The sequence below is a fragment of the Lepidochelys olivacea genome (assembly GCF_965140295.1).
Source record: "Lepidochelys olivacea isolate rLepOli2 genome assembly, chromosome: 7".
NCBI classification, from domain to species: domain Eukaryota; kingdom Metazoa; phylum Chordata; order Testudines; family Cheloniidae; genus Lepidochelys; species Lepidochelys olivacea.
This window is the reverse complement of record NC_140417.1, coordinates 93,120,225-93,145,779: the sequence shown is the minus strand read 5'-3', so window position 1 is coordinate 93,145,779 and position 25,555 is coordinate 93,120,225. Positions and strand designations below refer to the sequence as shown.

Below are 25,555 nucleotides of genomic sequence, written 5' to 3'. Positions count from 1 at the left end.
CCTAGTCCGTCCCTGATAGGTATCTGTCCAACTTGTTCTTAAAAAACACCAATAGTGATTCCTCAACCTCTCCTGGAAGCCTATTCCAGAACCTATCGGCCCTTATACTTAGAAAGTTTTTCCTAATCTCTAACCTAAATCTCCCTTGCTGCAGATTAAGTCCAATACTTCTTGTCCTACCTTTAGTGGATATGGAGAACTGATCACCATTCTCTCTGCAACAGCTCTTAACATATTTGAAGACATCTCAAGTCCCTTCTCAGGCTTCTTTTCTCAAGACTAAAACATACCAAAGTTTTTTAACCTTTCCTCGCAGGTCAGGTTTTCTAAACCTTTTATCATTTCTGTTACTCTACTCTGGACTTATTTGGCCACAACTTTCCTAAAGTGTGGCACCCAATACTCCATTTGAGGCTTCACTAGTGACAATTACTTTTCATGTCTTATGTATAACACACCTTTTAATACATTCCAGACTGATATTAGCCCTTTTTGCGACTGTATCATATTGTTGACTCTTATTTCAGTTTGTGATTATAACCTCCTGATGCTTTTCAGCAATACCACCACCTAGCCAGTCATTCCCATTTTGTCGTTGTGCATTTGACTTTTCCTTGCTAAGTGAAGTATTTTCTACTTGTCTACTTTCATCTTGCTGATTTCAGACTAATTCTCTAATTTGTCAAGGTTGTTTTGAATTCCAATCCGATCCTCCAAAGTCCTTGCAGCCCATCCTAACTTGGTACAATTTGCAAATTTTACAAGCATACCCTCCACTCCATTATCCAAGTCATTATTGAAAATACTGAACAGTACTGGACATAGGACTGACCCTTGGGACGCCACTAGATAGATACAGCTTCCCAGTTTGACAACAAACCATCAATAACTACTTTAAGTACTATCTTTCAGCCAGTTGTGCACCCACCTACTTGTAATTTCATCTAGACCACATTTCCTTAGTTTGCTTATGAGAATGTCATGTGGAACGGTGTCAAGAGCCTTACTAAAAATCAAGATATATCATGTTTACTGCTTCTCCCCATCCACTAAGCCAGTAACTCTGTCAAGAAAAGACATCAGATTGTTTTTTTCTTCTTGACAAATTCATGCTCACTATTCCTTATCACCCTATTATCCTCTAGTGCTTACAAACTGACTATTTAATAATTTGTTCCTGTACCTTCCTAAGTATTGAAGTTAGGCTCACTAGTCTGATTCCCCAAGTCCTCTTTGTCCCCTTTTTAAAGATCGGTACTAGTACGTATGCCCTTCTCCAGTCCTCTGGAGTCCTCCATGAATTCTCGAAGATAATTGCTAATCATTCCAAGACTACTTCAGCTAGTTCCTTAAGTACCTAGGATGAGTTTCATCAGGCCCCACTGACTTGAATACATCTAATTCAGAGGTTCAGGAACAATGTGAACTAAACTGTAAACTCTGTATATGATGGAAACCACTTAAAGTCCGGGACTATGGCAGTGTTCCAGTACCTATGATCTAATTTATGGTAAATATTTTTTTACCACATCTTCCTCTGCAAAGCAATGTTTAGTTATTTGAGCTGGGTATTGATCATAAAATTTAGTCTTAAGTTACCCATTCAGATTTGAAGGTGCGTTGTTTGCACTGCAGCACTTATCTCTAGAGAGACCTGATGAATTCAGTTTCACAAAGATGCACCTTTTTACTAAAAAGGTTTTTAAAATTACATGTAAATATAAAGGTAGTTATAGTATTATTAGGACTGATTTTTTCAGAGGAGATGAACAAGAGGCGGCATGACAGAATTGAGACTTACGTAAAATAAGAAATGTTATACTGAAAGTAAATCAAAAACTCTTATTTACCTTCTGTGTAATAAAACAAGGAGACGTGAAATAGAAATAGAAAATGAAAAGTAATAGCTTTTATTTTTAAAATACACAGACTCATTAACTTGTAGAACCATCATAAGATATCACTGAAGTTAAGAGGTTGGCAGGATTAAAAAAGGGGAACACATATGTAAACATCCATTATCACTTTAGATAGATACAGAATTTATAAGGGATATAAGTGCTCATGCTTCAGGACATAATCCAACCACTATTTGACCAGGTTAGGAAGAACTTCCCCTATAGATGGGTTATACCATTAAAGCGTTGCCTGCGCCTTCCTCTGGGCTGATACTGGCTATTATCAGAGAGAGAATACCAAACCACTAGTCTGATCTGGTATGATAATTTCTGTTATTCTTATGCCCATCAAAAGCCTGTATGAAAGAAACATTAAAGTTACACTGTTAAGCACTCAGCTGGGAAATGACAAAGTTGCAGCAGCTGACCCCTTTGTATGTAAGCAAGACTATGATCTTTAATTACAAGATCACATACTATTTGTCAGCTATGTCACATTTTTCTACAGCTTTAGATATACATGGTTGGCATCTTTTAATGAATTCTGGCATATACATAAATGATTTTATATGACAAACTATTCTTACACAACACACTACAGGTGAGTATAACAAGAATGATAGCAAAGGTTTGTTGGTGTATATAAATCGCAAGTCTGTCACCAAGGTAGTATAGTTTCATTCCGATCCCAAGTTATAGCTAAGGCAGACTGTGCTACTAATTTGGAAAAAATTGCAAACTACATGGCTGCTGACAATTCCTCAGAGAAGATAACTATGTAAAAAAAAATCTGTCAGAAATATGGAAGACCATTATTATTATAAAAATAGTGTAAGTTTATAAGAATGAAAATATATAAGCTACCACACAAACATGTATATCTGTGGTTATAGAAGAAAATGTTAAATTGTATTGGAGAAGGTTTGCAATCATGTAACTATTGTAATGCATATCCACAAGGGGCAGAATTAAGGTTGGACATGCAATCTTAATTCACATTCTGAAATTAGTCTGAACTATTTTTTTCCAAATAAAAAAATCCAAGGTGCTTACAACGGACACCACTGGACCACCATATCACACCAAATTATAAGCTCTGCAGGAGGGAGCTGTGCAGATTTTACTTCAGTGAACGTGCAGCTGAGTTTCTTACTATGCAGGTAACTTAGCTATTTAGTGAGTCACTGTGCATATGCAGGGGACAATTTTCAATTGGTTATAACTGTCAAATCAAAACTTAACTTCACTGGAGCTCAAGACAACATTTTTGAACAAGGGCTAATATGCCGAATGTAAAAGCCATCTTGGTCAGAGAGTTAGTAAAACAAATTGCAAGAAACCTTCCTTACTCCTACCCCCTTCAAACTGAATCTGCTGACCTGTTTTTCTATTTTTGATCAAACTAAACACACCCCCCCCAAAATCCACACTTTTCTTGGGCAAAGGCAGGAAAATTTCAGCAAAAAGAGCAAAAGATTCGAAGTTACAAGGCAACTGAAAATGGGAATTAGAATAGATACAGCTATAGTTGTCACCTCTGCATAACATGCAATATTGATAACAGGATTTATCAAAATTATGAAAAACTTAACTGATTTACATTTTTATTTCCAGTTGTTAATTATATAGCATATTTACCTAAATTTTTGGCACCAACAAAAAATATTCCCCCTAAAGGTTAACAGCACTGATAATGGAAGAAAATTAAAATTTCAAAGATCTTACCATGAAACAGCATCCTTTCATTTGCATGGTTATGGTTTTCTTCAGAAACTTCTTTCCTTCTGTGAGTGTATCTTTCCCAGAGTTTTTTGTTACACACTTTTTGAATCTGAAATAATTAAATCAGAATTCAAATTCTAATTTGAAGAGAAGACCTTCCAATTTTTTGCTTTATCATTTTACAGACATTTTGATGAACAATGGCTATATCACAATAGGTCCACTCCAAAACTGGGAACATGTAGTCAAATTTCTAGAGAAGAAATAAGATCATCTCCCTCAGATTCTAAGGAATCCAATTCGTCTTCTAGCATGATATAGTGAGTAAAATCATCATCATCATCAACCTAAGTTAAAAGCCATTCTGTTCTAAACCACTGTTCAGTGATCTCTCTAAAGTTTTAGACTGACATTTATCAGGCTTACTCACAACTTAAGCATTTTTTGGAAAGTTTAAACAAACTAGATAAAAGGGATTTTTCAGATTGCAACCCCCAATCCATCCAAACTTTGATAAAATAATTCTCTCCTTCCATTCAAAGAACTGCTAAACCCCTTCTTTAGATTTCTTTACTGGCTTCCTCACTTTCCATATTAATTCAAGCTGCTTATTACCACCTTTACGGAACTGAACCATGTCCATCTCTGTTCTCAGTCTCATTCTAACTCCTGCCCCTCCAGTCCCGGTGGATAAAAACTGATTATTTTTCAAAACAAATTTGATTTTTTAAACTTTAAATTAAATACATTTTTCTTTTAAAAATAAAAACAGATTTAAAATTAAATTTTAAATAATTACAGCCTATATTAAGGCCTTACCTTACTATAACAAATTACAACTATTTATATAAATAAAAAAGTAATACGATGTATCAATGAGCCCTCCTCAAATCTTAATGAGTTAAAGGATGATGCTTTTTAAATCAGGGGGAAAACATCTTTCTGAAGTTTTCTAAATATATCACAATGGCCACGTTCTGCATTCCATAGCTATATTATTTTCAGTCATTACAAGGGCTGTGTTACAGGGCTGAATTGCTCCCAGAAACTGAAGACAGGAAATGACTATCCCGTATATGAGAGAGGCTATGCTGCAGAAAGCATATTTTCCTCTTCCAACCTATATGAATAAAAAGCAGGCGGGAGAGGAGAAGATCTACTAATTCTAAAATCCTGCAGGACAAGGGATCAGATTTTAAACACCTAAAAATGCAGATAGGCACCTTATGGGGTTTTCAAAAGCACTTAAATAGATTAGGTGCCTAACACCCACTGATTTCTACTCCAATGATTTCAATAGGAGTCAGGCACCTAACCTTCATAGTCACTTCTGAAAATTCCACAAGGTGCCTATTTGCATCTTTAATTGCCAAAATCCTTTTGAAAATCTGATGCATGGTGATCGGAAACAATCCGTCAATTCACTAATTACAGTTAATACTTCCTTTGTTTAATAACTTTATTTTTAGAAGCAAAACATGTTTTAATAAGCTTACTTTATCTTATCTATACAACATATTTAAAGGTAACTTTATTTAATAACATTTTTAAATGGAGTTTTTATGCATTTTAATAGATTTCCAATTTCCATCCAAATGCAGCTTGACAGATGTCTCAAGTATAAAATTATCATCGAGAAAATAAGAAAATGATCATTTTCTAACATAATAAAATATAAACATTAAAAATCAGAACAAACGTACATTGAGCTATATAATTGCTTAAATAAATGTGTAGACAGTGTGTATCCTCCTGGTTAGCAAAAAAAAGCACCAACATTAATGTAAAGTCTATAATTAGCAGCAAGTCAACATATTTTAATAGTCATACCAACCAATGAAAATGAACCTCTCTTTTGGAAAGTAACTAAAAAGTACAAACGCAAAAAAAGATTAAAATAGATTATTTAAATCAAAGTTTATTACTTTCTGATTTAAATCTGATTTAAATCACAACCCTGAGTCTCCCTCACTCCAAGCCTTCCCATATGATTCCTCAGCCTCATTCTCTCACTTTTTGCTTTATGCTTTTTTCTCCTGTCACACCCTTAATGTGCAACCACCTCTCAATTTCTGTGTATTAAGCACTCTGCCTTTTGCTTCAAACTTTTCTGCCTTTCTCTGTGAAGCCTGTACGTGAACTTCTCAAACCACTTCTTAATGCCTTTTGGCACCTAATCTGTTTTCCTATATATCTCTTAGATTTCTCTATGGCAGGTCCTCTTCTTTTTATGTGTTTTGTAATGTACAATGTACATTTAAGGTGCTCAATAAATAAAACTACAAAAAGTACTTGATTGTAACAAAATTACTTTCAATCAAAGGGTTGAGAGCATAGCTATCATTTAAGAACTACAAAAATGTGACGGTACCTTCAGAAAATTGTATTTGTTGAACACTCCACCAGCATGCCCACCATCTCTGTGCTCTCGGACTGTACTCTGCATCTGAAGAATAAGAGTTTTATGGCTGTATGTTTTGGACAAATACTCCAATATTCTTAATTATTCTAGTTCTTAATTTACACTATTTACCTTATCACATCTACTTAGAATCACGTGCTGTGCAATTATTCAAATACTGGGCAGAAAGTAGAGAAAGAATTGATTAGAAGCTGGGTCTGGTATACAGGGAAATGACCGTGGTGAAGATTTCCATGCTGCAGAAATAATTTTACTTCAGATGGGGACCTCTCAAGTATGTTACTAGAAGGAGTGACATGAAGAGAGATAAAGGGTCTCTTCACTTACACTTTGGGCTGGAGTAGTAATGTCTAGCTCAAGAAGACACAAAATGTGGTAATTCTCATTGAGTTAATGTACTAAAAACAGACATGCAACAACAGCAGTAAGAGCAACGGAAGGGGCTAGCTGCCTGAGTACATACCTAATGCCTTGGATCGATACACAGCCTGTTGCAGCAGCTACACTTACATTTTTAATATGCCAGTTCAATTAGAGGTAGTGCGGGTATGTCTCCTCAAGCTGGAAATTACACCTCCAGCTTGAAGTGTAGACATACAGTAGCACCTCAAAGATACGAACTCCAGAGTTATGGACTGACCGGTCAACTGAACACCATGTGAAACCGGAAGTAACCAATCAGGCAGCAGCAGACACAAAAATAATAATAAAAATAAAAGCAAATACCGTACTGTGCTTGTATTGCATCTTAAAGGTAGACACATCTGGGCTGCCTGTCCCCACCCCTAACTTCACCCCCACACGCAGGGCACCCACTTACAGCTAGGAGTTGAAGATGCTAAGATTCGCAGGCAAAGCTGTGAGCCCCCGCCGCCAACCCAAGACAGCTGGAGCAGCATTTCTGTGGGTACTCTTTTCAGCCTGCCTCTCCCGGCCAGGGGGGTGTTCCCCCCCCCCCCACACACACCTGCTGCTGAGAACGGGTCATGCTGCCCCCCATCTCCCCCTGCTCCCACCCTGGTCCAGAGGGGGACAAGCTTGCAGGGAAGAAGCTGCCTGCAAGGAAGCTGTCTAGCTGCCTCTGGAACCTGTCCTGAAGTGTGAACCTGGCCTGAAGTGTGAACTGCTGGAGTCAGAGCTGCATTTTGTTCAGAGTTATGAACATTTCAGAGTTACGGACAACCTCCATTCCCAAGGTATCCATAACTCTGAGGTTCTACTGTATGCTAAATTGTGGAAATGTCAAGCATGGATCATAACAATGGGACAGCACTGACAAAGAGAAATGGAATAAGTGTCTTGATGTAAGCTTTAATCCATTATGTAAGCTTTAATCCAATATTTGAGTCTTATATTAATAATCTACTGGAACTCATGCGTCTATCCATAAGTGACAACGCCAAAAAGAATTTGAGATGCTAGGGAGCAGAACATACCTCCTCTTCCACTGACTGAAATTCCTTATCATCAGGAGAGAGATCTATGAGAATTGTTCCACTACCAGAAGTATTCAAAGTCAGGTATGGGTTAAGACCTATAAAGACAATGAACACACATATTTCAGACGCAGAGAACAAAAATTAAAAACACAGGCATAGCTCAATTTCTCAGGAACGAAAACATGGAAGATGCCATATAGAGACAAAGGTCAAGAAAAAGGGGAACATTTGTGATTTTAAAGTTATATTAACTTTCAGTTTAAGTCTCATTTCTGCCATGGTTTTGGGATCTTAAGTAGTTTAAAGTTTTAGTTTTTTAAAACATGTTTTGATTTGCCTTTGTAATTCTGCTCTTCTGAAGATATCATGCAGGATTCTCATTTCGTGGCCTCAGCTTCCTAGCTAAACACAGACAGAACCTATAGGTTCTTAATGGTAGTAGTGGTGGCCAGGGGCATAAGCCAACCCCTCATCCCCACAAATGATTGTGCACCACCTGAGACCTCTGCCAACCCTGAAACATTCCAGTCAGTCAGTTCCTAGCTGAGTACCAAGTAAAGGATCCCTAAAGTAACAGGCCAGTCACCTAACATTTTACAGAAAAATCATACCACAGAAGCAGAAAGACTTAAAGTACAGGTAACTGTGACCTAAACAGAAGCCCATCCAAACTCTGAGGGGAGAAGGGGGGGGGGCAAGTATGTGTGACTGCTGCAAGACTTCTTTTCCCATCTATCAATAAGATTTCTCACATTGAGCATTAGAGCATCTGCTCAAATACATCAGGCAAGTGGCACTCTTCTCTCTCAGAAGTCACATCATCAGAGAGAGGGTCCTTAAAATGGGATAGAATAAGGTGTACCTTTGTCAGGGCCCCTGTTACTACAAGAACTAGTATCTAGACTAGAAGTTCCCAAACACGTTCCGCCGCTTGTGCAGGGAAAGCCCCTGGCGGGCCGGGCCGGTTTGTTTACCTGCTGCGTCGGGAGCTGCTGGAAGCTGCGTGGGCCGAGGGACGTATTGGCCACCGCTTCCAGCGGCTCCCGTTGGCCTGGAGCAGCAAACCACGGCCACTGGGAGCCGCGATCGGCCGAACCTGCGGACGCAGCAGGTAAACAAACCGGCCTGGCCCACCAGGGGCTTTCCCTGCACAAGCGGTGGAACAAGTATGGGAACCACTGATCTAGACATATCAGAGCACCTCTGAAGTACCGTATATACTCGATCATAAGCCGGTTCATTTATAAGCCGACCCCCCCAAGATGGACAAATAAAAATGGAAAATTTTTATGACGCATTCATAAGCCAACCCCTATAATTCAAGGGTCAGCAAACTTTGGCTCCCGGACCATCAGGATAAGCTGCTGGCTGGCCAAGATGGTTTGTTTACCTCGAGAGTCTGCAGGCACGGAGGTAAACCTAAGTAAATAAAGTGTCCCGGTGTTCCAGCTGCTTACCCTGACGGGCCAGGACAGCAACTGGTGGGGAAAATTCTTTTTTTGGGGGGGTGGGGGGGAGAGAGAGAAGATGGTGGGAAGGGATGGGGAGAAGCTGGGGGTCAGGGGAGTAACCCCTGTGACCATCCCCCACATGACCCCATCCCTAGCCCGGGACCCCCACTCTCTCCCCATCCCATCCCTTCCCATCTTATCTGGGGAGGGCCAGGGAAGGATGTCTCTGGCCTTGCTGGAGCTGCTCTGGCAGGCTGGGCAGCACGGCTGCAGCATGCTCCAGCAGGCCGGGCAGCACGGCCACAGCCTGCTCTGGGGGGCGGGGCTAAGCGTCACAGCTGCAGCCTGCCAGCCCCAGAGCTGCAGCTGCTTTGGAGGCTGGGGGAGAGCAGCCTGGCCAGAAGCAGAGACACTGGCCCCGCCTCTTCCCTTCTGGCTCTGCTGGCTGTGCTGCCTCTGCTTGCTCCCTCTGTTGGGGGGAAGGGCTGTGTCCCACCTCTCCCCTCTCTATACCTGTTCATAATCTGACCCCCTTCTCTGATGCTTCCCTTTTTTACTAAAAAAATTTGGTTTATGAACGATTATATACAGTAGATAAGACATCCCCTGCTAATTTGGCCTGTTCTGGCTGTCACAAGCAGTTCCTTCTTCCTCAGACCTCCCATTTCTCCTTTGAGAAGGGGACCTGATCCATCATTCTCTAGGAAGAAAGTATGCAGAAATGTTTAGAACATACTGACCCAATGGTCTCTGCTGAATTGCATGTGCCCAATTCATATGCTTTGGAAACTACAAATACAGATGTGGGCATGAGAGCATGTCCTCGCTCTAGCATATCCTTGTGTTCCACAAACATCCTAAGCCACAAGGTTGATGTATTTCTGGTGCAGTTGCCACAGAATCTAGTTATCTATGGGGTCAGGATGAGACAAGGTAGTTCAGCATGAAATCTAAGGACTGAAACAATAGTTGCAACCAGACTATGTGCAGAAGGCACCAAAAACTGCTGGTGATGAGATCAGGGCTTCACACACAGGAGAGAGCTAACTCTCAAAGCATAAGCTCTGACCTCTGCACAAGAAATCTCTAACTGTGCTGAGATCTACTTTGGGTTATTTACAGTATTTACCACCTTCACCTGCAAGTGTTTCTAGCTCAGATTATGCTGCAGAGCAGTAAGAGAACTTTAAAGCAGTCCCCAAACCCAGGAAGCCAAAAGTCCAATGCTGACTATCTCCATTGAAAGTTCCAAATACACCAACAAACAACTGCAGCTTGATATGGAGACCACCATCACTTCTGATAATGACAAGAATTCTGAATGAGTTGGCAAGTAACTGGCAATCATTTATTGGATTTAAGAACCCAGATAGGTGCTCTGCACCAGAAGTTCTTATGCTGTGGCCTGCCCAGGATACATGAGCAGGTAGCTGCAGCAAGATACTGGGTTCCTCATCACTGCTCTGGGCAGCTAGATGCAGGTACATCCACAACTGACTGCAGCTCAACACTGGGCCTCCCAGCAGTGCTTTTGGCCAGGAGCCCATGATGTTTGAACAGTCAGCAAACACTTGACTAGGAGTTTCCCTCTGGAACTCTCTGCTGGGAGTCTATGCTGACTGGTTTGTGGCTGGAACCTAGCAAGTTATATAAAAGTGCCTGGAGGCAAGACACTTTGACTTAACAAGAAAAGCATCAAAATGAAGCTCCAAAAGAAAGTTCTAGTTAACCACGAAACAATACTACTATCTCCAGGGAAGGGTGCTAAAACACTGATGGAAATGTGCTAAAGCACCAGGTCACTGAGGCAAAGTACAGAGACCTGAGGAAAGTTCCACAGCTTGAGTATCAAGTCAAATGAGGCTTCAAGGCAAAGCTCTAAAATATTCAGGTAAGGAGTTGAACATCTAGAGATGACAATGCTAAGGCCTTTTAAGACAAAAGAGCTGAAAATTTCTAAAGAACCTGTGCAAACTGCAAGACCAAGGCTCCAGGGACCAGTTGATGTTCTTTGGCTAGAGTGTTTGACTGCAAATTCAAAGACAATAGATGAGACCCAATTGGAAAGCAAGGACACTTTCTAAAAGGATACTTGTAGCAGTGTAAAACTACACTGGCACAGGAACAGATTGGCCGCTGAAGAGATAGCTCCCACACAGAAGACCTTCACTGACAGCAATCAAGAAGCAACTGACTGTTCAAGGGACAGCTATTGAAGCTCTAGGGAGATACCTGAACATGGTGAAGTGGTTGTCTTGTGGCCTTGACTACTACTGCTTCCCTTAACGGCCAAAAAATCCTTTAGAGTATGGGGAGTTCTGCTTGTTTTATACTAGAGTCCAGATTTGGGAGCGAGAATCCACAGATGGTGTCTAGAGAAAAAAATCCTACCAATTCTAACTAATTTTATTCCATTTCTATGAAATGTAGTGAGACAACAGTAGCCAATGTTTCAATATGACAGAATCAATACACTGTGCTCTTTATTTTTTTCTTCAGCTGTAGTCCAGCAAAACATTTTATTCCTATGATTGTGCTGTCATCAACAATGCTGCAAAATAAAGAGATTTTAGCATAAAACTCAATGCAAGTTGAAGTTGTCAAACAAAGCAGCTATGCTTATTTCAGCTCCACTGGAAAGACACCAACTATTTTTTAAAAGAAAAATATTTAAAAACTTCAATTATCTTTTTGGGAAAAAGGGGACAGCCTGTGTCACTCTGAAAAGTGAATTATTATTTACTATCTGTATTGTGGTAGCTCATAAAAACCCCAGTCACTGACCAGAATGCCATTGTGCTAGGTGCTGTATAAACAGAACAAAGAAATGGTCCCTGTCCCAAAACATTTACAATCAAAGTTCTCTAAATCTACAATCCAACTAATGAAAGTAAACGTGGACAGTGACCATTATAAAGGAGTCAAATATTAAAGACAATTGAATGCTGGTGTTCATGATAATTTGTACCACTAGTGAAAGCTTCTCACACAAGCTTCAGATTGAAAGACAGTGTAGCACAATTTTACATTTTGTTGTATAAAGAACTGCATTATCAGCTCTTTCTACCAAGAGATGATTTGGAACAAAACTGGTAAAGTTTATAAAAATGAACTCTATATTAAAGCAGTATCACTTCATTAATTCAATAAAAATATACCTTGCTGTCCAGAGATCAATCTCTCAACTCCTTTAATGATTTTATGCCTATGTCCATATGCATTGATACCAATTTCCTTTAACTCTTTGTGGCCCATTTCAACCAATACATCCAGTGTTATCTAGAGCAAAGCACAATATAATTTGTTTAGATTGCTGTATACATTTTAAAAAAAATTTCATGACAAATATTTCATTAGAAAGGATCAATTATAACCTCAGAAATAAAATTTATGATAATTTAGTTAGGTTATAAAAAAGAGTAGTGTGTAGATATGCAACCCCTGGAGACCTGTATATTGTGCAGCAGAAGTCAAATTAGGGAAGTTTTAAAACAAGCCATAGTTATGAAGCAAGCTATAAAACAAGAGAAGATATTTTATAAGTATATTAAATTAAAATTAGACTAGAGTCACATTCTGAATGTTTTAATGTAACAGTTCATCCTTGGCTTTGCATCTACTGTCTTCCCTAGCATGAAATTTTGCTTTTGAATAGCATAAAACACGCTACAAGTCATAGTAGAATTGCTGTCATCTTCCCCATTTTTTTGTTCAACACTTTGCATGACTCTACCTAAAAAGGTAGGCCAGTGGTACTGCAAGAATCATTTCCCTGACTGGGAAATTTCACTTTCAGGATATATTACCAAGCTAACAGAATAGTCTACACCTTCGTAATTACTACACATAATTTCATGATATTCACTTCCTATTGACCTCATCACCTGTGCTAACATAACAGAAACAAAAACTTAACCTGTAGGTCTTAAATTGCAAGCGCTATCACTCCTCCCACTTCAAAAAAGGAACACACTGGTAAAGTTTTCTAACCCAATATTTGTACACAGCTACTCACTTGTTCTCTCTCAAATACGTCAATCAGATGTTCAAGTCCAAGATTCCTCACAAACTGATTTATGCTAAAATCTACACCTGGAACTGAATATAAAGAAGAATATATAAGTTACTTTCACATTCATATTATCTACAACACAGTATATTCCATACTTATGCTTCTGCAATAAGGGGAAATACAAGAATTTTTAAGAGACTTGGTAACATTAAGAAAAATATTTAAGTTACTAATAAGATTATATATTACTGTTTCTGGTGGCACCTAGAACACACTAGGTTCTTTATAAAAATAAAAATACATGATCCTGGCTTCCAAAACAAGTAAGTGTTTAGCTACTAGTACTGCATATTTAAGCAATGAACAGAAGTTATTAAAGCAACCTTGTCCATAAATCATCAGTCTTGCAAATACATTAGAACCTATGATACCATTTCATTGTGTATAAGACCATTCCAATAAGTATTTATTTAATTTCTATTTAAAATCTGATTTATCAGTAAGAGTCTATCCGGACAAAATGCCTGAAGACCCCTGTGCAAGAGTTTTTTTTTTTTTGTTCTTTTGGCTATCCGTTCCTTATCAAGCCACAGTTGGAAACAGAGATAATAACAGAAGGCAAAGGTAGTTAATGGATAAATTGAAAATTCTAGTAAGAGCTGAAAAGTACCCACAAAACTCATTAGATAAAAATACTGAAAAAGAAAAAAAAAATCAACAAAATCATGCTTTATTTAAATTTATATAAACTGCTTAAGAGTCATTAATTCACATCTACAATTAGAACAAAAGAAAACCTCACCTTCCTTTTTCTCTAGAACGGTTGCTCCCTCTGCACTGTTTGTACCAACAACTGAAGGGAGTTCAGAAAAGCTACCAGATAAGTTGTCAAGGCTACTGGCAGCAGACAGACTGGATGGGCTGGATGGAACGGAAGACAGGCAATCAGCAGTGGATCCGGTGGTTTGAGATACATTTATAACCTGAGGTTTGTAACAAGATGGCAACGCAGAAGGAGGCATAGCAGCTGTCAACAGCGTATTAACATCATCTGCCTAAATATCAAAAGACAGTTTATTAAAATGAAGGAAGCCTTCCATGCAAAGTTATTTTCTGGAATAAAGGTAATTAAATACTTGAGAAAAATTAAGCCCAAAGCCATAGCGAATAAATGTGTAAGTAATGCAAACATTTCAACCAACTAAAAAGCAATCTTTCACTTAAACAAGATTTTAAAAAAACTTGTTCTAAATTAAAAGTGCAATACATGAATGTTTTGATATTTGAAACTTTTTTCCAGATAAACACAAGGTCAAACAAAACTCATTACTAGTTTACTTTAAAAACAAGAAATCCCAATTTGAAGCAAGACGATCCATTCAGCATTACTTTGAAAATGTGAAGCTTTTGATTGTATTATAATAATCTAAAACAAAACCTTAAACAGCCTGCTTAAGTTTTATAAAATGAGAAGGTTTTAATAAAGTTAGACTAAATTTCACCTCTAATGCAGTTTTTTGTGGCAAAATATTATATTAGCCAGTAAAATAGGTAGATCAAGTACCCAAAGTAAAATTAAAAATAGATAAATGTCAATTCTGGAACAAATCAGTGTTTGTTTTCTTTCTCCATCAGGCAGTCAGAAGAACTTTGCAGCAATTTTGTGCAAGAGAACAGAGAAAGAAGATGTATGCGGGTGTACTCGCTTGCATAAACACCCAAGAAACCAGAGTTTATAAATTGTGCACTAACTCCAAATTTGTACTTTGAATAAAAATGACTAAAAGCATCTTATATAAACCAGGTGAGCAACCGCTAGCTGCAGCTAAGCACAGATTTCTCAAAAGATCCCATCACTTACGGTGACCAGGTCTAATGGTGTTTGTCCTTCCTGATTTTTCAGAGTAGGATCAGCTCCATGTGCCAATAACAAGGCACAAAGCTGTGTCCTTCCTTTCTGGGCTGCTTCATGCAAAGGTGTGAAAGCCCATTTGTCCGTAGCATTCACACACGCATTATACTTTATAAGTAAAGCTGCTACATCTACGTGCTGGAAAATAAAATATCCTGTTATATTCTGAGATGGTAGTTTAATATACTGAAACTCTCAGAATTATTAAACAACCCTTTTTGTAACTCATTCTGGATTTTCCTAGAATTGATCTAAATTACAATAAGGTCAGAAATAAACACTAACAAAACCGAAGAGACTATTCTGAACTATAATGTACCTGTGTATAATTAAGTCATTTTCTTCCATAAAACTGAAATAGATCAAACCAGAATACCAAATACAAACTCCTTTAAATTGAAGGAGTGCCAGAGGGGGCTTGAATTCAAATCCCTGAATCTGAAAGCAGCCCAGGCTGCATCCAAACACAAAAGGGCCTTATTTCCTGCTTTGGGTTCACAGATGTCTGAAATCTCACCAGATCACCCACAGAAATGTAAGTGAAATCTTTACTAGTGAAATTCTACTAGTATTCACATGTGAAAAGCAGTTTTACGGGACATCTTTTAGGCTGCTTGTTTTTACAATAGTTTTTGAATTACCTTTCTCAACATAATTTCCAACAGTGATTTTACAAATTTAAAAACTATTGCAGAAGTGAAGACAGTTGAATTTGAGCTGCAGTTATAATTAACTAATTCCAAATGAGGTGATATTATAACACAATGACAAAAGCTTTTTAGAGATTGTCAGGCTACATAATTAATGCCAATAAAAGCATCAAGAAAAGGAGTACTTGTGGCACCTTAGAGACTAACCAATTTATTTGAGCATGAGCTTTCGTGAGCTACAGCTCACTTCATCGAATGCATCCGATGAAGTGATGCATCCGATGAAGTGAGCTGTAGCTCACGAAAGCTCATGCTCAAATAAATTGGTTAGTCTCTAAGGTGCCACAAGTACACCTTTTCTTTTTGCGAATACAGACTAACACGGCTGTTACTCTGAAACCTGTCAATAAAAGCATCATATCACAACTTTTTACAAAAGTTTCAAACTGTTCCAAAAAAGATAGTAAGTTAGAGATTCTTACCCCATAAGATGCTGCATTATGTAGAGGAATTAACCCTCCTTTATCCTGTGCATTCACATCAGCTCCATGCTGTAACAGGTACTCTGCAACCTCCAAATTGTTGTAACCAGCTAACAGGCAGTTAAGGGAGGAAGGAAGAGAAAAATCGTCACCAGAATAATTACGATTAAATACAACTTTTTTATTTTTAAATCACATCTGAGGGGAAAAAGTCTGCAAATAAATCGCCAAATTGTGTTATGTTGTGTGAAACCATTTACTACAGCTATGGAACAAATTAATCTTGTGTATTCAATTCCACAATAAGTGTCACTTAATCAATTTGCAAAGAGTACTCCAGTGCTATGTTTTTTTAATAGTTCAAATATTTAAGCAAGCACATACTCAAATTCAACATCTTTACTTGAAAATAAATGTGTTAACTGTCTGCACCTAGACATTTAGCATTGAGTATTAAGATTTTCCAAAATAAAAATTAATGGATTTCAAATCAGCACTGATGTTGGAAAATCTAAATTGTCCTTTTACCAAGAGTTATATTTCTAATAGAGTGAGCATTAGAAAACTTCAGGTAAGCATCTTCATTCTGATGGACAAGAAAATTCTGCTTCCATTCCTGACAGAAACAGCCCACTTTCGCCCCACCCTTCTCTGTCTCTGTTCTCCAGCAAGTTTTCTTCCACCTTCCTTCACCTCTTCTGCTGAATCCCTCTGAGCTGTCAACCCCTTGCAATCTGCCAGTTCTGGTGGCCCCAAATTAGCACAGTCACTGTACTGGAAGGGTATCAGCTACATTATGTCTCTCCTTGCTGGTGCCTGGTTTTAAGGAGAAATTGGGGAGGCAAGGTAAGCAGGAAGGGTACTTGTCAATAAGGACAGAAATTCATCATTACAGATGAGAATCCTGATTTGGTGTGTCTCACTAAAAACTCACTAGATTTGACAAGATCAGCTTAATAGTTCAGGTTACTACAGATAACATACCTGACACCAAACCAAAAAAGCAATATAAAGAAAAGTTAAGCCACCTAACAAAATACCCTCTATTCCTTTACCAACAGATAGTTAAGCAGCATACGTTTTTACACCTTCCTTTTGCGTTGCATATAACAAACAACTATCTAATAACATTTGTGCATTAACTTACTAGTTTTTTAAAAATAGGAATGTTTAAGCATTAGCTGTAACATCCCCATGCAAATCCACACAAGCCCTGTTTTGTTCAATATCTTCATTAATGATCTGGAGGATGGCGTGGATTGCACCCTCAGCAAGTTTGCAGATGACACTAAACTGGGAGGAGAAGTAGATACGCTGGAGGGTAGGGATAGGATACAGAGGGACCTAGACAAATTAGAGGATTGGGCCAAAAGAAATCTGATGAGGTTCAACAAGGACAAGTGCAGAGTCCTGCCCTTAGGATAGAAGAATCCTATGCACTGCTACAGACTAGGGACTGGAGTAGCTACGCAGCAGTTCTGCAGAAAAGGACCTAGGGATTACAGTGAACGAGAAGCTGGATATGAGTCAACAGTGTGCCCTTGTTGTCAAGAAAGCTAATGGCATTTTGGGCTGTATAAGTAGGAGCATTGCCAGCAGATCGAGGGATGTGAACATTCCCCTCTATTCGACATTGATGAGGCCTCATCTGGAGTACTGTGCCCAGTTTTGGGCCCCAAACTACAAGAAGGATGTGGAAAATTGGAAAGAGTCCAGAGGAGGGCAACAAAAATTATTAGGAGGCTGGAGCACATGATTTATGAGGAGAGGCTGAGGGAACTGGGATTATTTAGTCTGCAGAAGAGAAGAATGAGGGGGGATTTGATAGCTGCTTTCAACTACCTGAAAGGGGGTTCCAAAGAGGATGCATCTAGACCAGTGGTTCTTAACCTGGGATGCACGCATCCCTGGGAGTGCGAGACATGCCAGATTTTTTTAAAAGGTAAATAATTGAAAACACAAATTAAGCACAGGCACATAAGTACAACTACTTTGTTTCATCAAACCTATGTATTTAACAACATTAGACATTTTTTAACAATTACTGTAATATACAATCAAAAAATATATCTAGGTTTAAAGAACTGACCTACTTCAACGATTTTTGATAAGGGGTGGAAGAACATATTTTGATTTTTTATAAGGGGTGTGAGAAGATATTTTGAGAACCAAGGGGTGCAGGCTGCAGTAAAGGTTAAGAACCACTGATCTAGACTGTTCTCAGTGATACCAGATGATAGAACAAGGAGTAATGGTCTCAAGTTGCAGTGGGGGAGGCTTAGGTTGGATATTAGGAAAAACTTTTTCACTAGGAGAGTGGTGAAGCACTGGAATGGGTTACCTAGGGAGACGGTGGAATCTCCTTCTTTAGAGATTTTTAAGGTCAGGCTTGACAAAGCCCTGGCTGGGATGATTTAGTTGGGGATTGGTCCTGCTTTGAGCAGGGGGTTGGACTAGATGACCTCCTCAGGTCTCTTCCAACCCTGATATTCTATGATTCTATTCACCCCATGGCCCCTTGGAATGGCAGCCTGTAACAGTCTTGGGCCAATGGACTTGTCACAGGAGATCCTCCTGAGGTAAACCATGAGAAGCTTATCGGATGCAGAGGCTGGCTCAGTAAGAAAGCTTGGAGCTTAGCACATCAGGAGTTTGCCTAACAGTTTTGCCTCACCCTGTAGAGTTTAGGGGCTGTGACATTGAGAAGAGGACAAATGGAGATTGCTGTGGGGGGGCTTTAGGGAGGGTGACAGAAACAACACTGTCAAATAAAAGCTTTCAAAAATAATGAGACTGGCTTAAATATAATACAATTTAGAAACAAATTGCATTTTTGTTTGCCTACTGATTTTTGAGCCTTTAGATATAAGTCACCCACCCCCAAATTGGGTATGATCATTTTGGATTCAAAGGTCAATTTTAAAGGGACAAAAGTGCCAACCACTCCTCTGGCTGCTTGGAGAAGACTCCACTTATCCAGGTGCCACTCTGTCCTTCTCCCCATCATTATCCTGCTTCTCCCTCCTGTCCCACTCACATTCTTCCTCCGTGCTACCTACAGTCTTATGTCTTCCATCTGCTCCCTTAATATTTGCTCTCCCTATCTCCTCAGTTTCCTGTTCCTCACATTCTCCTTCCTGCCTCTATTTCCTTATACTTCTCCCAACTTACTCTTCTTGTCTTCTCTGTCTTCCCTCCCATATTCACTTGCTCCTCACAGCGCTCTTCTCTGCTTCTTTGGTAGAACACAGTGCCACCATCTTCCCCGAGGGCAGCTAGTTTTCACTATCTTTGCAAAGAGCAGCCTAAATTTCCTCATGACCAGGCTGTATAGAAATGGTGACTATCTTAACTGATGGCAACCTATAGTTTTAATTCCCCTGAGAATAATGAAAAACACCTACCTAGCCAGTGTTAGTTCCAGTCCCACCCTAGGGCAGAAATGTGGAAAAGGTTCCAAGACACGTTGCTAAAATTTGCCTGTCAGTATATTCTTTTATTTTGGGGGAATGTAATTAAAGTATTTTTTGAAAAAAGATTAGACATGCAAATGAAAGGGGCTTAGGGCTGCCGCGAGTAGAGGACGAATTATGAGGAAGGAGATAAATAGGGATGAGTGGTAAGGAGGAGAAAGGGGCTGGGGGAAGGGTTGGGAGTTGCAGTAGATGGGAGGGGAGGGGCACTGGGAAGGGAGACATGGAGATGAGTGGCAAGGGACTGGGGAAGAGCAGCAAGGGCACCTGCCAGTCCCACATTCTTGCTTCCCAATGTGTGCACCATAGTCTGGAAGGGCTATTTCTCCTTGGAGGTCTGAGTCTTTCTCCTTACCTGCACATGTGTGCCAGAAATAGGGAGGCCACTGCCCATCCGTGGGGGTCTGGCCTCCCCTCATGTGAGCCGGGATAAGGTGGTGAGGCTTATCTTTCTAGGAGTGTCTGAGTCCCTCTGCCTACCACCCTTTATGCGATCTGGGGGCTCCAGCCCCTCTGGGGTGCCAGAATTTCTCTCTCTAGCTGCCTCATGAAAGCTGGGATCTGGGGGACCTTGTCGGGATGGGGAGTAGGGGGGAGCGGGAGGTGCCAAAGACTTCTCCCTGCAAGCATCTGGGTGAGAAGCTGAGAATAGGCATACCAGGAGCATGCATCAAGAACACACTGCATATCAAAGGCTCTCCAACACTAGGGGTCAAGGGAGGGGGAAATGGGAACATCCAAGAACATGAATGGAGCAGTTCATACATCTCAACACTTTATTCATCTCCATAAGGTATTCTCATTCAGTTGAGACCATCACATTGAGATGAATAGGTCACTTCACACCTCTCAGAGTCTCCTAGGCTTTCAGGATTATCCTGTCACAGTAGTACATTTCCTCTCTAATAAATCTAACCAAGGGCTTGTCTACACTACCAAGTTTAGTTGACAAAACTTATGACGACTTTTGGCTGTCGACATAAACAAAAATCGCCAAAGGGTGTTCACACTTGCTCCCTCTGTTGAGGGATCATGTCCACATTGGGGACATCATCATCGACAGGATGAGCAATGCACCGTGGGTATGTATCCCACAGTGCAGTGTTGTGGGAAGGAAGAGCTGATTCTCTCCAAGTTCTCCCACAGCCCCCTCAGCAGCTGAGAGCAGCATCATGAGTAGCTATGTGAGCTCTCCATGATGAGGAATGGCAAAGCAGCACATCAGTCTGCCCCCCTCTTCCTGAAGCGGCAGAACGGGAGCATTCCAATTATTTGCTCTCTTTGTTCCCCAAATGGAGCAGCACACAGATACTTCCCCAAGCTTTGAAAGGGGAGGGGTGCAAGGCAGCAGAGATCAAAACACTGAGCAGAGCAATCAGGGCAAGTGTTGTGGGATACTGGTGGAAGACAGTTCTGTGAACAAAACCATCAAGAGTGTCTACGCTGGCTCTTCATCGACAATAAAGGGAGGAGAAAAGACAAAAGTCTCTTGTAGGGGTGGAAGTTTTTTGTCGCCAAACCTGGGCATTTTTCGTGACAAAAGTCCTATCGTAGTATGTACGCTCTTGCTGTTTTGTCACCAAAAGGCAGTTTTTGGTGACAAAACTTGGTACTGTAGACAAGGCCCAAGTCAATGTACAGAGTAACAGCCGTGTTAGTCTGTATTTGCAAAAAGAAAAGGAGTACTTGTGGCACCTTAGAGACTAACCAATTTCTTTGAGCATAAGCTTTCGTGAGCTACAGCTCACTTCATTGGATGCATACTGTGGAAAGCGTAGAAGATCTTTTTATACACACAAAGCATGAAAAAATACCTCCCCGCACCCCACTCTCCTGCTGGTAATAGCTTATCTAAAGTGATCACTCTCCTTACAATGTGTATGATAATCAAGGTGGGCCATTTCCAGCACAAATCCAGGGCTTAACAAGAAAGTCTGGGGGGAGGGGGGGTATTTTTTCATGCTTTGTGTGTATAAAAAGATCTTCTACATTTTCCACAGTATGCATCCAATGAAGTGAGCTGTAGCTCACAAAAGCTTATGCTCAAATAAATTGGTTAGACTCTAAGGTGCCACAAGTACTCCTTTTCTTTTTGCGAATACAGACTAACACGGCTGTTACTCTGAAACCTGTCATTATGCAAGGCACTGCATTTAGCTGTATGGAGTGGAAATCTATCAACTGCATGAAAAAACTTGTACAGATACAGACAGACATCATCTTCCTTTCCAAATGCAAACAGATGGACATCGTACCAAAAGGACTGAAGGTAAAATATCCATTACAATCTACATACCACGCAGACTATGCTGACAGCTTGTGCCACAAGCTCTCAAAGAAACTGCGGAACCACCTGATCAACATCCTCTACAGCAAACAGGGAAAGATAAAGAATGAGCTCTCAAAAATGGATACTCTCATAAAAAAACAACCTTCCACACAAACTTCCTCGTGGCTGGACTTTACTAAAACTAGACAAGCCATTTACAACACACACTTTGTTTCTCTACAAAAGAAAAAGGACACTAAACTTTCTAAACTACTACATGCCACAAGGGGCCATAGCAATGGTTCCCTCAACCACCCAGCAATATTGTTAACCTATCCAACTATACTCTTAGCCCAGCAGAAGCAGCTGTCCTATCTCGGGGCCTCTCCTTCTGCCCCTCCACCCCCACGAACATGATACAGTTCTGTGGTGACCTAGAATCCTATTTTCGACGTCTCCGACTCAAGGAATATTTCCAACATACCTCTGAACAACATACTAATCCACAGAGACCTCCCTACCAACACTACAAAAAGAAGGATTCTAGGTGGACTCCTCCTGAAGGTCGAGACAGCAGACTGGACTTCTACACAGAGTGCTTCCGCCGACGTGCACGGGCTGAAATTGTGGAAAAGCAGCATCACTTGCCCCATAACCTCAGCCGTGTGGAACACAATGCCATCCACAGCCTCAGAAACAACTCTGACATCATAATCAAAAAGGCTGACAAAGGAGGTGCTATTGTCATCATGAATAGGTTGGAATATGAACAAGAGGCTGCTCGGCAGCTCTCCAACACCACTTTCTACAAGCCATTACCCTCTGATTCCACTGAGATTTACCAAAAGAAACTACAGCATTTGCTCAAGAAACTCCCTGAAAAAGCACAAGATCAAATCCGCACAGACACACCCCTGGAACCCCAACCTGGGATATTCTATTTACTACCCAAGATCCATAAACCTGGAAATCCTGGGCACCCCATCATCTCAGGCATTGGCACCCTGACAGCAGGACTGTCTGGCTATGTAGACTCCCTCCTCAAGCCCTACGCTACCAGCACTCCCAGCTACCTTCGAGACACCACTGACTTCCTGAGGAAACTACAATCCATCGGTGATCTTCCTGATAACACCATCCTGGCCACTATGAATGTAGAAGCCCTCTACACCAACATTCCACACAAAGATGGACTACAAGCCGTCAAGAACACTATCCCCGATAATGTCACGGCTAACCTGGTGGCTGAACTTTGTGACTTTGTCCTTACCCATAACTATTTTACATTTGGGGACAATGTATACCTTCAAATCAGCGGCACTGCTATGGGTACCCGCATGGCCCCACAGTATGCCAACATTTTTATGGCTGACTTAGAACAACGCTTCCTCAGCTCTCGTCTCCTAACGCCCCTACTCTACTTGCGCTATATTGATGACATCTTCATCATCTGGACCCATGGAAAAGAAGCCCTTGAGGAATTCCACCATGATTTCATCAATTTCCATCCCACCATCAACCTCAGCCTGGTCCAGTCCACACAAGAGATCCACTTCCTGGACACTACAGTGCTAATAAACGATGGTCACATAAACACCACCCTATACCGGAAACCTACTACCGCTATTCCTACCTACATGCCTCCAGCTTTCACCCTGACCACACCACATGATCCATTGTCTACAGCCAAGCTCTGCGATACAACCGCATTTGCTCCAACCCCTCAGACAGAGACAAACACCTACAAGGTCTCTATTAAGCATTCTTACAACTACAATACCCACCTGCGGAAGTGAAGAAACAGATTGATAGAGCCAGAAGAGTTCCCAGAAGTCACCTACTACAGGACAGGCCTAACAAAGAAAACAACAGAACGCCACTAGCTGTCACCTTCAGCCCCCAACTAAAACCCCTCCAACACATTATTAAGGAGCTACAACCTATCCTGAAGGATAACCCAACACACTCACAAATCTTGGGAGAAAGGCCAGTCCTTGCCTACAGACAGCCCCGCAACCTGAAGCAAATACTCACCAGCAACCACATACCACACAACAGAACCACTAACCCAGGAAGCTATCCTTGCAACAAAGCCCGTTGCCAACTGTGCCCACATATCTATTCAGGGGACACCACCACAGGGCCTAATAACATCAGCCACACTATCAGAGGCTCGTTCACCTGCACATCTACCAATGTGATATATGCCATCATGTGCCAGCAATGCCCCTCTGCCATGTACATTGGTCAAACTGGACAGTCTCTACGTAAAAGAATAAATGGACACAAATCAGATGTCAGAAATTATAACATTCATAAACCAGTCGGAGAACACTTCAATCTCTCTGGTCACGCGATTACAGACATGAAAGTTGCGATATTACAACAAAAAAACTTCAAATCCAGACTCCAGCGAGAGACTCCTGAATTGGAATTCATTTGCAAATTGGATACAATTAACTTAGGCTTGAATAGAGACTGGGAGTGGCTAAATCATTATGCAAGGTAGCCTATTTCCCCTTGTTTTTTCCTACCCCCCCCCCCACGTTCTTGTTAAACCCTGGATTTGTGCTGGAAATGGCCCACCTTGATTATCATACACATTGTAAGGAGAGTGATCACTTTAGATAAGCTATTACCAGCAGGAGAGTGGGCTGGGGGGAGGTATTTTTTCATGCCTTGTATATAAAAAGATCTTCTACACTTTCCACAGTATGCATCCGATGAAGTGAGCTGTAGCTCATGAAAGCTTATGCTCAAATAAATTGGCTAGTCTTTAAGGTGCCACAAGTACTTCTTTTCTTTTTTCAAGTCAACTTAGGGCACATCTACACTAAAAACTTAAGTCAGGCTATGTGTTAGGTCAATTTACGGCCATCATATTAATTATGGTGGCTCATGTCCACACTACACCTCACCAGCAGCTCTTCCACCGACCGAAGAGGGGCAGTGTGGGGGACTGGGGGTTTAGCTGCTCCCCAAGGCTCTGAGCTCCCTGCTGTGAGCCTGGCTGCCCCCACTCCTCACAGGGAGCAAGGCAGTTACCTCCGGCTCCCAGTGGGGGAGCTCTGCACCCAGAGCTCAGGACCCTGAGGTCAGCTGGGCTCTCGCTGGAGGCCCCCCCCACCCGAGGGTGACAGCCCAAGCTGTCTTGTTGATTTCATGGCTCCAGCATGGAGCCGTGGAATTCCCAACAGCCGATGTAAATAACCCAGTGTCTAATGGACATTGCATCACCCTAACTACACAGACATAAGCCCTACACCTCTCATGGTGATGAAGTTATTATGTCGGTGTAGTGGGGCACTTACATTGGTGGCAGCAAGGTTGTAGTGTGTACATTGACATAATTAGGTAAGATCTAAGTATGTACTAATTGTTTAGTATTTAACAGCACTAACCTGCTAAATGTAGTGGCGTTGAATGTCTTCCTTGTGTGTCACGACAATTTACGTTGTCAGGCGAACAAAGCTTCTTTACTCGGGCCAAACAACCCTTCTTGGCAGCATCTAGCAAAGCTGCATCTCCTCTAAGTAGGTCTTGAATATCAGTATCACCATCTTTAACTAGATCCAAAGCAGTATTTCCATCTCTGTTCTTCTTTGTGGAGTCAGCACCATGCTGTAGCATATAAAAGGCCAGGAAGATATTAAGTACTCATCTCACTTTAACTATTGTCAAAAATGGAAATAATCAGAATAAGTACTTGTAGATCTTAGATAGCTTATATACCCCATTGGTAATTTATTTCCATTCACATTCAACTTGTGTAGAGAAAAGCTATCATGTATTCCAAAGAATAAAAAAGTCCACACAATAGTGAGA

General features: G+C 40.7%; 1 protein-coding gene across 5 annotated transcripts in view; it reads right to left on the bottom strand.

The window, feature by feature from the left end:
- The window catches only part of TNKS2 (tankyrase 2), a 70,346-nt gene that overhangs the window by 6,108 nt on the left and 38,683 nt on the right, over positions 1–25,555 (bottom strand). For 4 of the 5 annotated variants that reach the window (XM_084635030.1, XM_084635027.1, XM_084635028.1 and 1 more), the window contains 9 exons: positions 25,132–25,351; positions 15,989–16,098; positions 14,806–14,994; positions 13,747–13,999; positions 12,948–13,030; positions 12,091–12,211; positions 7,479–7,576; positions 5,992–6,066; positions 3,624–3,729 (listed from right to left, as the gene is read on the bottom strand). In XM_084635030.1, coding sequence (XP_084491156.1) covers positions 3,624–3,729; positions 5,992–6,066; positions 7,479–7,576; positions 12,091–12,211; positions 12,948–13,030; positions 13,747–13,999; positions 14,806–14,994; positions 15,989–16,098; positions 25,132–25,351 — 1,255 coding nt within the window. The remainder of the gene's footprint in view (positions 1–3,623; positions 3,730–5,991; positions 6,067–7,478; positions 7,577–12,090; positions 12,212–12,947; positions 13,031–13,746; positions 14,000–14,805; positions 14,995–15,988; positions 16,099–25,131; positions 25,352–25,555) is intronic. The other variant, XM_084635029.1, reaches the window with a different exon arrangement.